Source organism: Rutilus rutilus, assembly GCF_951802725.1.
Source record: "Rutilus rutilus genome assembly, chromosome: 12".
Classification (NCBI taxonomy): domain Eukaryota; kingdom Metazoa; phylum Chordata; class Actinopteri; order Cypriniformes; family Leuciscidae; genus Rutilus; species Rutilus rutilus.
The window spans coordinates 8,853,793-8,872,946 of NC_140217.1; the positions used below are offsets into that span (position 1 = coordinate 8,853,793).

General features: G+C 37.3%; 1 protein-coding gene across 2 annotated transcripts; it reads right to left on the minus strand.

The window, feature by feature from the left end:
- Positions 1–337: 337 nt before the first annotated feature.
- On the minus strand, positions 338–19,096 carry gpr155b (G protein-coupled receptor 155b). 2 transcript variants are annotated; one of them, XM_084425312.1, is made up of 17 exons: positions 18,986–19,096; positions 17,532–18,005; positions 17,258–17,436; positions 16,951–17,171; positions 10,886–11,051; positions 10,632–10,787; positions 9,112–9,195; positions 8,577–8,697; positions 8,345–8,429; positions 8,101–8,191; positions 7,821–8,016; positions 6,911–6,982; positions 6,704–6,807; positions 6,461–6,556; positions 6,296–6,360; positions 6,069–6,206; positions 338–3,338 (listed from the first exon to the last, which is right to left on the minus strand). In XM_084425312.1, exons 2-17 carry the CDS (start codon positions 17,947–17,949, stop codon positions 3,290–3,292), a joined length of 2,241 nt encoding a protein of 746 aa, XP_084281438.1. In that variant the 5' UTR covers positions 17,950–18,005; positions 18,986–19,096; the 3' UTR covers positions 338–3,289. The 2 variants fall into 2 exon arrangements, with proteins under 2 accessions (XP_084281438.1, XP_084281437.1); XM_084425311.1 differs by having other exon boundaries at positions 10,883–11,051.
- Positions 19,097–19,154: the final 58 nt, after the last annotated feature.

Genomic DNA, 19,154 nt, shown 5'->3' on the forward strand with positions numbered 1-19,154 from the left:
ATGTTGGGTTTCCATGTTTTATGGGGACATTCCAATGTTTTTATACAATACAAACTGTATATTGTATTCCCTAACTCTAAACCAACCCATCACAGAAAACCTATGGCACTTTTAGATAAAAAAAACAAACATAATTTAGTATGATTTATGATCTGTTTTCCTCATGGGGACCAAAAAAATGTCCCCACAAGGTAAAAAATGACTGGTATTACTATCTCTGTGGAGACATTTGGTCCTCATATCGTAGGGTTTACCAGGACCACCCACCCATCCACACATGCACACATGCCTTCCCACACACACACACAGGGTTTTCATGTTTTACGTGGACTTTGCATAGTCATAATGATTTTTATACTGCACAAACTGTATATTCTATCCCTTAACCCTAAACCTACCCATCACGGAAAACTTTCTGCATTTTTACATTTTCAAAAGCATCACTTAGTGTGATTTAAAAGCTGTTTTCCTCATGGGGACCAAAACATTTCCCCACAAGAACAAGGATTTTGGATATTGCCATCTTTGTGGGGACTTTTTGTCTTGACTATGAAAGTAGTTTTTCTTTTAGGCTGAAGCTTTGCCCTTTAAACGTATGATTCTTGCCATGCAGTTGCCATTTTATAGGTACAGTTTATGATATTGTTTTTGACTTTAATGTATGAACAATATTACAGAAATTAAACAATTTATGACTTCAACATTAAAATAATGTCCTCCTGCTTTCTAATGTCATTTCACATATCTAGACATAAAATTATGACATACTTTGTCACAGAAACATAAAAGCCATCACTTGTATAGATTCACACCAGCTAAACAAATTTACATACATAAAATATACAATTAGGGAGATTGCACGCCTCAGTAAACATGAAGGTACTTAATAGTTCTGTTGATTGAAAATGAAGTGACCCCATTGTAAATTCCAGAGATTGTCCTGAATTTCTCCTTAGCTAGCTCTCAAAACGTAACTGTGTTTGTAAACATGGCTTGTATTGCTTTGCTACAAGGCCATATAGTCTTGTCATTAAGACAAGGATCTATTAGCACAAAGCACACAATTCAAATCCCAGTCAGCAGTGTTTTCGCAGCACTTGTGTTGACAGCATATTTCATATTTCAGTGTTTCAGTTACCATTTCATTATAATTAATGTAACTATAATAATTAGTGCAGATTCAGAGTTATACAAATGTGTCATTTGCTCTGTTCCAAAACCTTCTGGCAGCATCCTTGACAGCGTGAAACCCATAAATGACTAATCAGAGATGCAGCAACATCATACAAAAAGGTTTCTGCATATGAGACTTCTTGCAATAGATTTTAACTGTGTTTAACTTCTGCATAGGATCTAATAAAAAGAATACCCATAAATACATAGCCCTCACAAATACAGGAATAAAAATATAGCTGCGAGCAGCAAATATCGGGGTTCAAGCGTTTTAAGGCCTTTAAAGGTGAACTAAGTAACTTTTTTACCTTAACTGAACAGCTTCGGAGTCATTGGAATGGTTATATTACTTATTTCGGGTTGAATGGTGGTCATTTCGCACCCCCCTGGTGCCCGTGAGCGGAAAATTCGCACTTGCAACTTTGAGCCGGCGGGGTCAGGAAGTATGGCGTGATATCAGGTCTCGCGATGTAAACAATTGCTTTATGGCCAAAAGAAATCTGCTAAAATACTGTCATTATTGCGCTCCCTCACGCTGTTCGAACCCGAATGAAGAACATGTTTTAAAGAATGTCCCATCTGCTTTGATGTGGTTGATCTACTAGCCTCTGGTGTCTGAGAATCGCCAACGAGTTTTTACAACAGTGTTGTCAAATATCTATACCGAAGCTGCGGGGGGAGCTCTAGAGAGAAACCTGCGAGCAAAAGCGAGAATACAGCGAAGAAATGCCGAAACTACTGAGCCCTGCTTTAAGCCAATGCGTAAAAAGGTATTATGTAAAGGTAAAAGGTATTATGTTTTATTTAGCAAGCATGTATCACTTAGATCATAGATGGAAAAGACCATTTATAGCCAATACAGACAGTTTACTAAGAAAATACATTTTACTAAGAAAATACAGTTAAAGTGACTCAAATGGCCCGATGTCCATAAAAGTTTCCATGCTTCTTTAGAATCATGTGACGCATGTGCACAGACAATTCTGTGCAGTTCTCTGCAAATCAGGCAGGAAGAAGGCCATTTTCAACCATTTTATGGGATTTGCCATAGAAATGCAGCATTTTACACCTTTTTAACAGTTATAATGACACCTATGGTCCAATTTCCATAAAAGTTTGCATGCTTGTTTAGAATCATATGTCACATGTTCTCACCTATTTTCGTGCAAGTTTAAATTTTTCGTTTAGGAATGATAGGCTTTTGGGCCGACTTGGCCACGCCCATTTTCTAAATGACCCACCTATAGCAATCCAAAAGCCAAAGTTAATTTATTTTTGTTAATTACTGACCTATAGAGAGTCTCGAGAATTGTGCCGCAGTGATTTTATCGATGTTAAGCCAAAAACCTAGGAAATAGTTCATCGAGGTTGTTTTTTTTAAATTATCTCCACTATTTAACTAATTATTTGATCGACAGCGGCGATCCTAGAGGCAGAGTTGCTCAGAATGAGGAGTTCTACCATGTGGTAGGAATGACGTGGGTGTGTGCCAAATATCGCGTGGTATACAATCCTTTACGCATGTGAAAAATTGAACACCTAAAAATGAATTTTTAATTTGTCTCACCACCTTGTACTTATTTTTCACTCAGCTTGTAATAGTGCATTCTGGGATTACCTTTTCACAAAAAACACAAACAATGCTGCCTTAAATTGGGCTAAAATGAGGTGTCTCAGGAGGCAGCATAACCATGTTGCTCACTTGATGCCTTAAAATGCTGCCTACACAGGCAGCTCATTAGGCTTTGGAACAGAGCAAGTGTGTGTGAAGTTCAAAGGCTGTTGATTGTGCATATATGAGAAAAAGAGTTCTGTGCTTTTTGCATGCCATGCATAGTAATTCAAGATGTACAACACATACTGACACATAAATCAGTCTATTTAGCTCTTGCTTCGGCTTGTGTGACACCACAAAGTGACGATTCACTGAGCACATCACCCCTATGAAGCAATATCACAGGGAGCTGGAAGCAATACAGATATGTCACATGAAGTAAGTCAACGTTTATCCGAAGCCGTGTCCTGAAAGCAAGGACACACCTTTCTGTCTTTGGCCACACCCACATACAAGAGCCAATGATCCCACTGCCCATACACCAGTGAGTACACCTGTCAATCAAAGGAAGGATTCACCCACAGGTCCAGTGAGAGATTCAGAAGATCCACTAAGAAAAAAGTGAAAAAATAAACTGTTAAGAGAGGAAAAAAGAACAGGAATAGGTCAAAATGGAGGTGTAAAGGTGAAGTGAAAATTTGGAGAGGACCTATTATGGCCTAAGTCTTGATTTTGTTTTTGGGGTGTAATAGAATAGAACAGGTTTTTACACTTGAATATTCAAAAACACATTATTTTTCACATTTTACATTGTTGCAGCACCTCTCTTCCCAGTCTGTCAGTAACACTCTGACTGTGTCCAAAATTTCATACTCTCTTGAGTAGGTACATTTTTGAATATGCACACTTCAGAATCTCGACGGAAGTAGCAGGTCATCCAGGTACTTTTTGCCTACTCTTTTTAAGTACTGTGAATTCAGTCATACTTCTTTCGTCACATTCGTTTTTTTGCCAACTATATAGTAGGGAAGTATGTGATTTTGGATGCAGCCTCTGTTTAGTTCCTGTTTCTATGAAGCCCAATGTACAATGTACTCTGATTGGCTGGCTGGACCAGTGTGTTCTGATTGGTCAACCACTAGAAGCGTGTTTCGGAAATGTCAAGCCCTTTACTATAATTGCAATTTTTAACACATTACTAACATAACTCAACAAGGCCTAGCCCCTTTTTTTGTGTACGCCTTTAGCGGGAATTATTTAAATCAGGAATATTGTGATGCATTCCTGGAAACTTAAGACTACAATTGACCTTTCGCCGAGCCCCGCCCCCCTTAGTTACTGTTGCTACGTCCGACAAACAAATGGTCAAACACGACCAGCGCGACAGATTGCCATGACGGGAAGAGGTATATCCGTGCGTGTCAGTGACCATTTTTGGAGCAATACCTCCGCGATATCCTCCAGATCGAGGCAAAAGGGGTTACAGTATGCAGTGGAGGGATATATTCAAAATATAAAAATACGCAATGAAGGAGACACGACTACTATCTACGTCTCTGTCGAGGCTAATGCTTACCGGTGTTCATACACATAATTTGTGATATGACAAAGAACAAGAAAGCAAGTGTTTAAAAGCATTGAAAGACACTCACTGTTGTGTTTTTGTGTGAAAGAAAAAACTCTCTGAAAATAAAAGTGCTGTCAGCAATAATTTCTTATGTGTGTTTTTTCGCATAACACACTATGACTACAATTTTAAATGCTGCAAAACACATGGGAGTTATATTCTCGATGCTGTAGTTTATCTGATCAGTCACAGTATATCATTAATCAAGCTTAATTTGACTTTTCAACTACAATTAGGCAGGGTGAACTGAAAGCTTTTACAATCTTTTAGCTATAACTTATATCATTGACAAAAGTATGTGGTGCATTTTCTTCCAAAAATGATTTTCTTTCTCAAATTCATGCTTCAAGTTGACAACACTCAATAAACGAAATCACACAATAACTGTTTAACCAGACATAGCCTTAATTTGCATCTAAATAACTTTCATTGCTTGTCTTTCATAATGCACTTACCATAATATTTATTAGGGGGACAACAGATCACAAAACTCGCGGTTGAGACCATAATATTTATTAGTGGGGGAACGGATCATAAAACTCGCGGTTCAGACAATATTATGTTTTTTGAGTAACAGATAGGATAGTTTTTCAGATCAGAAAAACAAAACAAAAAAAACTTTAAGTAGCCATCGACACCACAGCCAGCAGACGTATTTATGCTTCGTAATGTTCGACACATTTAACTGGGAGTGGGGCCGTCCACACTGTTTTATCCATTGTAGGCAAAAGGTCAATTGTGTTTCAAAGAGTTCAGAAACAGTGCGCCCTGATTTAGAGAATAAAGGCCCGTTCACACCAAGAACAATAACTTTAAAGAAAACTATATTAGCGTCCACACCAGCGAATGATAACGTTCTGTTTATTTTAAGCGTGCACTGCAGTTTTGTCGTCTGCTGCTCTAAATGCTCGAGCTGGATTCTGATTGGCAGTGATTCCAACGATAACGTTTCTCTGTGCCGTTATCGTCATAGTTGTGGTGTGGAGCACGATTATTAGAACTACTTTATCGTTATCATTATTGTTATATTTATATATTGTTATATTGTGTCAACATCTTTGTTGATCCTAGAACAACATTCCAAACAACCAATCAGATTTGAGGGACAAGTTTACAGTTTATGTCAAGTTTAGGCTTACAACAAGGGTTGGATGCTTCTATATCAGTGTTAGTAATCTATCATTCCCCTCTGATTTTAGGGATAAGTTATGGGTAGGGTTAGGTGTAGGGGTAGGGATATGGTTAGGACTAAATTTTCAGACAGGAACGTTGTTCCAGGAACCACAAAATATGTCTGTGGCACTATTTAATTTGTTGAAATATCCCGAACAGTCATTCAAAGAAACGTTTACTTAAATGGTGTGAGCGTTGTTATTGCTTTGGTAAATATAAAAATGTTATCAGTTATAACATTTAATAATAAATGTGTGCTGGATTGCCCACATTTCCCAATCATTTTCAGTCCCCAATTTACTATGAATAAAAATGGCCAAAAAATAAAACTAAACTAATAATCATATGTTTAATAATGTATTTGTGATTAACATCTAGAAAATGTATGTGAAAATGAAAAAGAAAGTTACAATAGAAAACGCTTGTCCAACTATGTGAACATCTATAGATAAAAATACTACGCTGCACTGATACTCCCTAAAATGATAAATTATTTCATTTCGAACCACATATAAAATATGTGAACACACACATACTCACCCTCTTTGGCGAACAACATCCTGAACGCACTGATCTTTGTGGTATCTCACAAACTGTGTACAGGTCAGTCGTATTTCCTCAGGAACAGCAGCAGACTCGAGGCTTTCATCCTGACCGAAACCACACAGAGTAGCCAGCCTACAAACACACAAAGAAGCTGATGAAACCACATCCAAAATAAATAATAAATAAATAATAAATTAATGACACAAACATGGCTGATCCACCTCTTTTTGAATGGAAGAATAATCAGGTGCTCGTCCAACCCAAAAATTCCAAAGGAAACAAAACCCTGATGGAGAAAAGGCATATTTTACATTTTTATAGCAACTCTTCACATGTATCTTCTAGATGTTCTACGTTTGCAGTGAGAGTTGTGTTACTGTGCTCACCTGTCCATAATTGGCTACAGCACAAAAGAACTGCAGCTCGAGGTAAAGCCGCCCTGGATCTGCGTTGAACAACCACCACAGGCAGCTGGACAGGTTCTGGAAGAAAAAAACAGTCCCAAATGTAAAAGAGATCATTTGACGTTGGAGGATGTTGAGCGCTCTGAGTATAATTTACAATGTGTATATGCATGTTTTTATGAGGGAGTGTATGTCTTTCTCATACGGTATGTGTAGTGAACATACAGCCAACATGCTGACAATGAGAAGTAGGCAGAGGAGCAGATGTCGAGCTATCTGTCTCTCCTCCTGCACGTGCCTGGAGCTTGATGCCTCGCTCAGGAAAATCCCTAAAACAGAAACACGCTCTCTTATACTCCCTAATGAAACCTGGCGATCAAACAGTATTTAATGACTTGATAAGCATAAGTATGAAGTAAAAAATATTTCAACCTGCTGAAGGCACTGGCGAGTCAGTAAGATGTCCGACTATCATATCTGGCATGGGTTCACTGCGGCAAACGTCTGCCAACAAATGAGAAGTTACAATACATGTACATTCTACAAATATACAGCATTTGAAAAGCACTTTTTGACTCAAAAATTGTGATTGTCATAATACTTATGTTGTACCAAACTTGTATGCGTTTCATTCTATATTGGAACACAGAAGAAGATATCTTGGAAAATGTAAACAACAACAAATGTTGTTTTGAACCCCTTTTATTACATTGACCAAATTATTTAGAAATGTATTCTTTAAATTATATTTTGTGATCTGCACAAGAAAGTCAAACAGGTTTGGAATGACAAAAGTGGTCAAAATGATGAGAATTTAAATTTTTGGGTGAATTATTATTATTATTATTTCTTTAAAGGGTTGGCTCACACCAAAATGAAAATTCTGTCATCAATTACTCACCCTCATGTCCCTCCATTAAAAGTCTATTCACCCAAACCTCTTACACTTCAAAACATTTATAAAGAGATTGAATCGAGCAGGTTAATCAGTCGCTTTACCATATCTGAGTGCTCCATCTATGCATGCTCGCTGATCAATGTTCATATGTGAATAAAAACCTAAATTAAATTAAATCATCATATAAAGCAATCGTGTCTCTTCAGAAGACTTGGATTAAACCGCTCTATTCATATGGAATTATTTTATGTTCTCTTAACTATGTTTTGGGTGAGAGACAGAAATCTCTCAGAATTAATAAAAAATATCATCATTTGTGTTCCGAAGATGAACGAAACTCTTGTGGGTTTGGAATGACATGAGAGTGAGTGATAACAGAATTAAAAAATTAGTTAGTTGCTTTGCTTATTGTAGAATATATGTAATCTATAACATACAGTCTACCTGTGTTGGTATGATCTAGCTCAGATGAGTTCTGGTTCTCTGGCTGGTTGTGTCTCACATCTTCTGTTGTGCCTGTCATGGAGTTTTGATCTAGGGCCTGATAGTTCTGCTCCTCCTGGGCCCCTCGGCTCAAACTCAACAAAGACAGACCAGCCAGAACGATGCTGTAGCCCAGAACTACCAGAGTACACACAATCTGAAGAGAAATGGACAGTTAGTGTGTGTGTGGGGGGGGGGGGGGGGCAGAGACAAATTGTTGCAGTCAAAAATCCCAACCTACCTGCCCCTTGCCGTAAAAGAAGGCGGAGTCTACGTTGTCATTCATTCTTTGTCCAATCATGAGCAGCCCGCCCACAATCAGAAAAGGAATGCTAAGGTAACAAAATGAAAACACAAAAGGTGTTTTCTCCAGTAAATATGGAATTCCGCTGTATAATTTGCTATCAGTTTTAAAAATTCATTTCATTTCTCATTGAAAGGATTTATTTTTTTGGAATAATAAACACACACGCATATATACTCACCCCCATCCAAAGATGATGAAAACTATGGGTTTCACTTTCAAGTTTTCATTTCTGCCCAATAAAGTAAGTGAGAACGCCAAAAGACCTATAACACAATATCTACACAACTGCTAAACACCGCTACAACTGCACAACACAAAGGAGATGTCTCACAACCTAAAATCACACTATGAAAATAATCCTTATCCATCAAGTATTGTTTACTGTGAGTAAGAGTTTGATGATTTGTTACCTGTCCACATGTAGGTACTGTAAAGAGACCCATAAAGTAGTGTAAAGGTGAGAATTTGGCCAAACACGTTCCCCTGCTTCAGCACAAACTTCCACAAGATCATCGACACACACGCTAGGAGCTGCATAAGAGACAAAATAAACATAGCATGCTTGAAGTAAATCAAGAAAATAGATTTTTACATTTTCTGAAGAAATATATGTTAAAACAACTTGCTAGTTGCCAGGGCATTGCTTTGCGGCAGCTAAGGTGTTCTGAGCGAGTTTTATTGTGTCTTTTGCAGTTGTTAGGGTATTTAGGGTAGGTAAAGCTATTTACTTTTAGTAATTGCACTCTTCTCAATAAACCACATGATTTGAGACATCATTCATGTCTGTAGCATTGCATGGAACAAGTTTCTGAATTCTTAAGGGTAAGAGTTTTTAAAAAAGTGCCACTAATTAAAGAGAGAGGGAAAGAAACAGGGAGGGAAAAAAGCAAGTGAGTGAAACAATTATGGATGCAATATTTGCAATTATTGTGCAAGATATTGTACCTGTGCTAAAAACAGATTTGTGGCAAAAATATGTGGCAGCCTCCTAAACTTCTTACTAAGAAGCATGACAGCAAGGGTCCAAACCTGCAAGACACACACACACAAACATTTTGGGTAATCCAGATTCTGTAACTCATTGTTTCTGGGATAAGATATTTCTATAAACCTCTGTTTGATGTAGAAACTATGATTCCTAATCCTCTTAAAATTCTTTTGTATGTTCTCTATGGTTACACATGCATATAAAGCCAAGTTTTACAGAACAGTACAGAATAAAATAAAATAAAAAAATGAACCAGATGAAAAGAATAGGAGAAAGAGAAGAGAATAAAACCTGAATAAAACTGAATAAAAATGTAATAGAATCAAAAGTAAAGTAAACCAGAAGAGACGGAAGAAGAGAAGAGAACCTGAATAGAACAGAAAATAATACAACAGAATAACACAACAGTGAATAGAACAGAATCAGAAGTGAACCAGAAGAGACAGAAAAGAATCTGAGCAGAACAGAATAGACAGAAGTGAACAGAAGAGAATCAGAAATTAACATTAAAACATAAAAGAAAAGAGAACATGAACAGAATTGAACAGAACAGAGCAAAATTAAATAGACAGAATAGACAATATAATAATAGAATAGAATCAAACGTGAACCAGATGAGTCAGGAGGACAGAAGAGAACCTTAAAATAGAATAGAATAGACGAAAGAAGTGAACACACACCAGAGTGAACAGACCTAAAAAGAATTGAACAGAACAGAACAAAATTGAATTGACAGAATAGACAATATAATAACAGAATAGAATAGATTAAAACAGAATCAAAATTGAACCACACAAGACAGGGGGACAGGAGAGAACTTAGAATAGAATAGAATAGAATAGAATAGAATAGAATAGAATAGAATAGAATAGAATAGAATAGAATAGAATAGACAGAAGAAGTGAACACACAGCAGACCTGAATAGAACTGAACAGAATAGAACAAAATTGAATAGACAGAATAGACAATAAAATAACAAAACAATAGATTAAAATAGAATCAAAAGTGAACCACACAAGACAGGGGAACAGGATATAACTTTAATAGAATAGAATAGAATAGAATAGAATAGAATAGAATAGAATAGAATAGAATAGAATAGACAGAAGAAGTGAACACACACCAGACCTGAATAGAATTGAACAGAAAAGAGCAGAACCAAATTGAATAGACAGAATAGACAATATAATAACAGAATACATCAAAATAGAATAAAAAATGAACCACACAAGACAGTGGATAGGAGAAAACCTTTTATAAAAAAGAAGAGAAGAGAAGAGAAGAGAAGAGAAGAGAAGAGAAGAGAAGAGAAGAGAAGAGAAGAGAAGAGAAGAGAAGAGAAGAGAAGAGAAGAGAAGAGAAGAGAAGAGAAGAGAAGAGATCTAACTAAACAAGTCTTTAATTTTCTCACTTCTAATCCACTGTAAGCAAATGGCATGTGTTGTTATACGCATAAACCCACACACACACACTCACCAGGGCTATTAGGCTGACAATGCTGATGTTAAAGCTCACGTCCTGTAGCTCCGCCACCAGGGACGAGGCCTCCAACCATGGGATGGTCAGTAACCAAGCCGACACATACATGATGGGCGCTGACAGGAAGGTGCTAATGACCATACCAGAGGTCACCTACCACACACAAAACACTTGTACTGATCTGTGTTAACTAATGTTCAATAGCAGTGACTGAGTCTGGGTGACAATTACAGAAATGCATAGCTTACCACCTCCAGCTCCATGTTGTACTTGGCAGCATAGATGGCCACGCTGGGAGCGGTGGGGAAGACTCCGTAAAGGAAAGCATAATCAGACATGCTAGAGTGATTCACATTGCTGGAATTACCAGCATTCAACAGCTCCATCATGTCCTTACACATCAATGGCATAACTAGTCTGGAAAACACAAATATACAGTCATGGATCTGCCTAAATTGCATTAATCAGCACTCAAAAATGGTTAAGATTTATGTATTTTAACTACATTTAAAATGTACACTATTACAAGGGATAGTTCACCCAAAAATGTAAATTCTGTCATAATTTACTCACCCTCATGTCATGCGTCAAAGTGGTAGTTGTGTAGGCTGTCAATGGAGGGACAGAAATCTCTCAAGATTTCATTCAAATGATCGTCATTTGTGTTCCGGTGATGAATGAAAGTCTTACAGGTTTGAAATATGACAGAAATTTCATTTTTGGGTGAACTATCCCTTTAATTTGCATAACAGGTGTTTTAACAAACAACCTAAACTTAATATGATGCATTTGAATTAGCTTTTATTTTTATATTTACAGTTTTTATTTTCATTTAATTTTTAGTAATTTAATTTAGTAGTTCAGCTTTAGTGACCTGTCCTGACCTGTTCCTTTAGTTTTAGTCATTTTAATACTTCATCTTCAACTGATTTTATTTTAGTTACTTGCCAAGACAACATTTCTAATTTTCTTCGACGTTTTTTTTTTTTTTTTTTTTTTTTTTTACGTTTTTCATCTGATATCTATATTATATATTTATTTTATTTCAGCTTCATTTCAAATAATAAAAATGATTTTTATTTTTTTTCACTGCTGATGATAGGAATGACACCTTGGTCTAACGTTTGCTATAACTGGCATAATCACGGTAGCAAGTGTGGAGTTCAAAACTACAGCCTTTCGGTTAAGCGGCTCAAATCTTTAACCATTGTTAATGATATGATTTCAGATTATAACCTAGACGTGTTGTGTTTGACAGAAACCTGGCTAAAACCAAACGATTACATTACTTTAAATGAGTCCACCCCACAAGATTACTGTTATAAACATGAACCTCGTCTGAAACGCAAAGGGGGAGGTGTTGCTGTAATTTATAGTAATATTTTCAAAACCACTAAGAAATCTAGTTTTACATATAATTCTTTTGAAGTGTTGGTGCTTAATGTAAAAAATAAAAATATATAGTGTAAACGATAAATCACGTTTGAGATTTGTGCTGGCTACTGTATACAGGTCACCAGGGCACCATACAGACTTTATCAAAGAATTTGCAGACTTTCTATCAGAATTAGTATTGGCTGCAGATAAAGTACTAATTGTTGGTGATTTTAATATACATGTAGATAATGAAAAAGATGCATTGGGATTGGCATTTAAAGACATTGTAAACTCAATTGGAGTTAGACAACACGTGTCAGGACCTACTCATTGTCGTAATCATACCCTAGATCTAATATTATCACACAGAATCAATGTTGATGCCGTTGAAATACTGCAGCAGAGCGATGACATCTCAGATCATTATCTAGTCTCGTGTAATTTACATTTAGCCAAGGCTGCAAAGCCGACTCCGTGTTACAAATATGTTAGACCTATCACTTCTGCCACTAAAGATTGCTTTATCAATAATCTTCCTAATCAGTTTCATCATCTCAGCATCCCAGATAGTTTAGAAGAACTTGATATTGCAACAGAAACTTTTAACTCTCTCTTTTCCAGCACTTTAGACACAGTTGCTCCGTTGTGCATAAAGAAGATTAAAGAAAATAGTCCAACGCCGTGGTACAACGAGCACACTCAGGCCCTTAAGAGAACAGCCAGAAAAATGGAGCGCAACTGGAAGAAAACAAAACTAGAGGTATTTCGCGTTTCATGGAAGGAGAGCTCGATTGCATACAGAGAGGCCTTAAAAGCTGCTAGATCTGTTTATTTTTCAACCCTATTAGAAGAAAATAAACATAATCCTAGGTATTTATTTGAAACAGCGGCTAAACTAACGAAAGCTTCAAACCCAGAAGTTTCCAAGCAACACAGCAGTAATAACTTTATGAACTTCACTTATAAGATTGATAATATCAGGGACAAATTTATAACTATGCAACCGTCTACTACAGTATCGCATCAGGGAGAGCATCGTAGTCTCCCTGAGGAAAAATTCGATTAATTTATTGCTATAGGAGAGGAAGAATTTTGCAAACTCGTTAATTCATCTAAATCGACAACGTGTATGTTTCACCCTATACCGACTAAGCTACTGAAAGAGATGCTCCCAGAGGTCATAAATCCTCTTCTTAATATCATTAATTCGTCTTTGTCTCTAGGATACGTACCAAAAACCTTTAAGCTGGCTATGATTAAACCGCTTGTTAAAAAAACACAACTTGATCATACCAAATTAGTCAATTACAGGCTGATCTCGATTCTGCCTCTTCTGTCAAAGATACTAGAAAAGGCCGTATCCTCACAACCGTGTTCCTTTCTAGAAAGAAACGATATCTGCGAGGATTTTCAGTCCGGATTTAGACCGTACCATAGTACCGAGACAGCTCTCATTAGAGTCACAAATGATTTGCTCTTATCATCCGATCGTGGTTGTATCTCGCTATTGGTGTTACTCAATCTTAGTGCTGCATTTGACACTATTGACCACAACATTCTTTTAAATAGACTCGAACATTATGTTGGCATTAGTGTAATTGCACTAGCATGGTTTAAATCATACTTATCTGACCGTTATCAGTTTGTAGCAGTAAATGAAGAGATGTCTTATCGATCACAAGTTCAGTATGGCGTACCACAAGGCTCAGTACTAGGACCACTGCTGTTCACTCTGTACATGCTACCATTAGGAGATATCATTAGGAAACATGGAATTAGCTTTCACTGTTATGCCGACGATACTCAGCTGTATATTTCTTCAAAACCTAACGAAACCTACCAATTCACAAAATTAACGGAATGCATAGCTGATATAAAAAACTGGATGACTAGTAATTTCCTACTACTAAATTCTGAAAAAACAGAGATTCTAATTATTGGACAAAAAACTTCCACACGTAATAACCTAGAATACTGTCTAACACTTGATGGCTGCTCTGTTAAGTCTTCGTCGTCGGTTAGAAACCTGGGTGTGCTCTTTGATACCAATCTTTCATTTGAAAGTCACGTGTCTAGTATCTGTAAAACCGCATTTTTCCATCTTAAAAATATATCTAAATTACGCCATATGCTCTCATTGACAAATGCGGAACAATTAGTTCATGCGTTCATGACCTCAAGGCTAGATTATTGTAATGCTCTTAAGGCCCGTTCACACCAAGCACGATAACTATAAAGATAACGATAAAGATAACTATATATGCGTCCACACCAACGAACGATAACGGTCTTTTTATTCTAAGCACGCGCGCGCCCGCCCCATTTTAAATGCGCGAGACCTTTAAATTAGAATGGATTCTGATTGACTGTCAGTGTTTTATCGTTTGACAGCTGGAAAAAAATCGTTCTGAAAGTGATCCCAACGGTATCGTTCCTCATATCTTATCGTTATAGTTGTGGTGTGAACTCTGTTATTCTTTAATATGGAGAACGATTTTTAGAATTATATCTTTATCGTTATTAGGGCTGGGTATCGTTCAAAAAATCTCGATACCAATACCGATACCTTGATTTCGATACCGGTTCCTGAACGATACTTTTTTCGATACCAATTTTATGAAATCCATTTTAACAAGATTACATAACACATTACCTCAGAAAAACTTTGGTTTTATTTTTTCAGTTTGACTCATGCTCCTTAGTCAGTGCACAAAGGAACAAAAAAAGCACAAAGGAACAAAATATTCCTTATAATATACATATGGTACAAAATATTTTTTTATAAAGAGCTCATGCTCACCAAAGCTGAATTTGTTTGATCAAAAATACAGTAAAACTTGTAATATTGTGGAATAGTATTACAATTTAAAATCTTATTTGAATATATTTCAAAATGTCATTTATTCTTGTGTTGTCAAAGCTGAATTTTCAAAATCATTACTTCAGTGTCACATGATCCTTTAGAAATATGAAAACAGTTTTTGGAAACTATGATACATTTTTTTCATGATTCTTTGATGAATAAAAAAATTCAAAAGAACATCATTTATTTGAAACAGAAATCTTTTGTAACATTACACAAGGTTTAAGGTCATTTTTGATCACTTTAATGCATCCTTACTGAAAAAAAAAAATTCTGACCAACACATTTTTGAACGGCAGTGTACATTCAGTAGGTCATTATTGCAATATAAACACTGTCAGAGTGATCAAGGTATCTCTTTATTTACCAGTCAAAGACGGAGCAACTTTCTGCTCTTATGTTTACTCCGTGCACTGTCAAGGGCTTCATCATATCTGTCGCGGTACCGTCTTTGCAGCAATTATTTTACCGCAAATACTGCATCGCGCGCTGTTGGCATCGAGCCTGGAGAAATGTAGCCACACTTTTGATCGACTTTTCCACATCTTTAGGGTATTGTGAGTGTGTGTGCTCGCGTCTCATTGAGTATGTGCGCGAGTTTGTGTGTGTGCTCGCGTCTCATATGAGAATGTGCGTGGACAGTTTGTGTGCGTGCGCGCGTCTCATATGAGTATGTGCGCAGAGAGTTCCACGCGTCTCGTGTGTGTAGAGTTTGCGTGTATGTGCGTGAGCGACTTTAGGCGTGTCGTTGTGCATTTCATATGTACTTGAGCACTGACGTTGACGAGTTAACCCCTTAGGTATCGAAATCTGGTACCGAAAAACAAGTCATTTTTCGATACTCGATAGTATCGAGGCAATTCGGTCGGTCCCTTAAAAGTATCGAACTCGGTACCCAGCCCTAATCGTTATCTTTATAGTTATCGTCCTTGGTGTGAACGGGCCTTTATGGGTGGTTGCCCTGCACGCTTAATAAACAAACTACAGCTAGTTCAAAACGCAGCAGCTCAAGTTCTTACCAGAACCAGGAAGTATGACCATATTAGCCCCGTTCTGTCAACACTGCATTGGCTCCCTATTAAACATCGTATACATTTTAAAATATTGCTGATTACTTACAAAGCACTAAATGGTTTAGCTCCGCAGTACTTGAGCGAGCTCTTAACCATTATAATCCTTCATGTCTATTGCGACCTCAAAATTCCGGCCAGTTAATAATACCTAGAATATCAAAATCGACTGCTGGCGGTAGATTGTCCGGGAAGCAGACACACTCTGTCAGTTCAAAGCTAGATTAAAGACACAACTCTTTGACCTAGCATTCACATAATACATTATAGACTTCTATAATCCAATGTTAGGCTGCATAAATTAGGTCAGCCAGAACTGGGAACACTTCCCATAAATCCCGATGTACTCGTTACATCATAAGAAGAATGGCATCTACGCTAATTTTAGTGTCTTTGTTTATCCCAAGGTTTTCCCACAGCCTGCCGGATCCAGGCCGTATCCAGATCTGACGAAGGACCTTCGCCTGGACCCGATGACAACGCAGTGCTGAAGTGCCAACTAGTCTCTCCCTGTGAAGGATCCCTTTTCCACTCTACAGATAAAGCGTTGTCGGGATCATTTCGGTTTCGCGTATCTACCCCGAAGTGATAAAATTCTGTATCAAAATGTTAAGGCCAGACAAGTAGTTTAAGGCTTGGTTTGTAGGGAATTACAAACCTGCGCACATATATTCAAATGCGCATAACTATAGAATTAATTCTTGATGCGCACGTGAGCGCCATCATCGTTTCTCACAGGTTCGTGTTTAAAGTCTTTTGATCTCGTGTTTAAAGTGTTTAAATCCTTGCGACGGAAGTGAATCAATCAAAACTAACTTTAGCTGGAAAATATCTTTATTCAAGAACCGCTATAAAGTCAAAACAATCTCTGTTACCTTAAATTATCCGTTTGTTACTGTAAAGCCGCTTTGAAACAATCTACATTGTTAAAAGCGCTATATAAATGAAGATGACTTGACTTGACCACTATGCCATTACACCCCGCATATAACTCTCTTTCACTCACAGTTTGGCAGTGATAAGCAGGATGAGGGAAACCCCAGTGGTACGTGTGAGTTTACCCATCTGTCCCACCATGCTCAGGCCCAGATAAAAGAGTGCCGCCCCTCCGAAAGAGTCTGCCAGTCCATCAACAAACTCTCCTAATAAAACAGGGACACGTCCACCAAACAGGAAATGAGAGAGAATTCCGACAATAACCATGAAGACTATTGGGTTCTTCAAAACCTAAAAAGAGAGAAGGGGTGAGACCAACATGAAAAAAGGCTGACATCAACAGAAACTTCAGGATTAAGATAAATACACACACACACCTGCAGTATGACTGTAAAGATCACATGCAGTTTGCTGTAGCTGCGGTCATTGGAGTGTTTCCATCTCTGGATCTCACACAAAGCAAAGCCCACAGGGTTCAGCAGCATCAGAGACACAGGAGCCACCAGATATATATACTGTACATACTCCGGGTGCGAACTCCTGTACAGCGCATCCACTGTGTGGGGAATATGATCTTATGATTAATATGTTTTTGTACAGAACTGTCTGCATGTGTATTTTAGATGTATTTGTGTGTGAGAGGATCCTCACCTATAGGATATCCCAGTGCAAAGTCGTTGCTCTGAGTGGCAAAGATGGCAAACATCCCTGCTTTACTGAATTTACTCTCAGGACTCGCCACCAACAGTGTCAGCACACAAACTAGCAGGAACACGCACACTTTTGCGATCAAAATGCTCCATAGAAACGACCAGACGACGTGCTCAAACTGAAGCTGCACCATGTTCTTGAAAAGCAGGGCAGGAAGTGCGAAACACGACACAAAACTGCCCAGTCCTTTGACCTGTGCCACGCTAATGATGTCACTGCGACCCGCCACATATCCGCACAGAATGATGCCAAAGCACTCCAGCAGAGCCGGGAAAAGTTTGTTGATAGACATGGCCGGTGCTCCGATGGGGCTGTGGGTGATGTTGAGGCCATGAATGGTGATATATTGGCCCTCCATGATGATGAGGTTGACAGTGACCACTGAGAGAAGATCTTACGGTGCAGATCAGAAAGCTAGGAATAAAAGGAATAAAGACATTAGTGAGGGCTCAACAAAAGAATGTGCTGCTGCTAATACAGAACCGGTTTACTCCGCACATGCGAGTAATTAACAAATTAACAGCACGAATTAACAAAGCTAAAGCTAGTACCATTGATGCATGGCAATGTTATTCTTCCAACATATTGGATTATATAAATATTTTTTATTTTATTTTTTCCTTTTTTCTCAGATTGTTAAATTATTGATTGGATTTAAATAAGCTCATACTTAAGAGTCTATGATTGGATCATTATTGCAGTGATTATTTTGTTTCTAGCAAGTAATATGTTTGGCAACGGTTCTTCTAACCCTTATTGATGGAGTGTGTAGCTTTTCATTTCTTAAACAACCACGAAGACACACACATCATGGCCATATTCCAGGATGACAATGTCAAGATTCATCAGGCTCAAATTGTGAAGAATGTTTAGGAGGGAGCATGAAGAATCATTTTACATTTATACAAATGCCAAACATATAACATGCTAGAAACATAATAAATCACATCATAGACTCTTAAGCATTTGCCTATTTAAATCCTATTTAAATCTTTCTTTTTGGCCGGGCATTGCATTATATTAAATTATATAAATTAATTGCTGAAACTGCAGTAACTAAAATAAGGAAATTACCAAATTTAAGTAAAGTTAACATAATATATACAATTATATAGTAAATTAGAAATATTTTATTATGTGATGAATACATTAACAACTAATTATTACTATTATTTTTAAATGAGCTACAAAAAATCTGGACACTGACCAACTATAATATATTCATATATATAATAGTATAATATTGAAAATTTTAAAAGATATCTTTTTTTTTCTTATGACAAACAAGGCCAATGAATACACAGCCAAAGCTACAGTTGACATCTATACTACTATAAACGTTTCAGTCTTACCTTGCGAGGAAAACAGAAATTTAAAGGTTGTCGATGACCTACCATGTATTCACGTGTCGAGATGATCAATGCATGGATTGCATATCATGGTGAAGAAAAACAAAACGCCTGAAACATCCATGTCTTCACTCTGCTCACAGAATCTCTAGACTAGAGCTTCGGCACTCCGTTACTTTCAATGTCAAATCACTCAATGACTGACGCTTGAGTC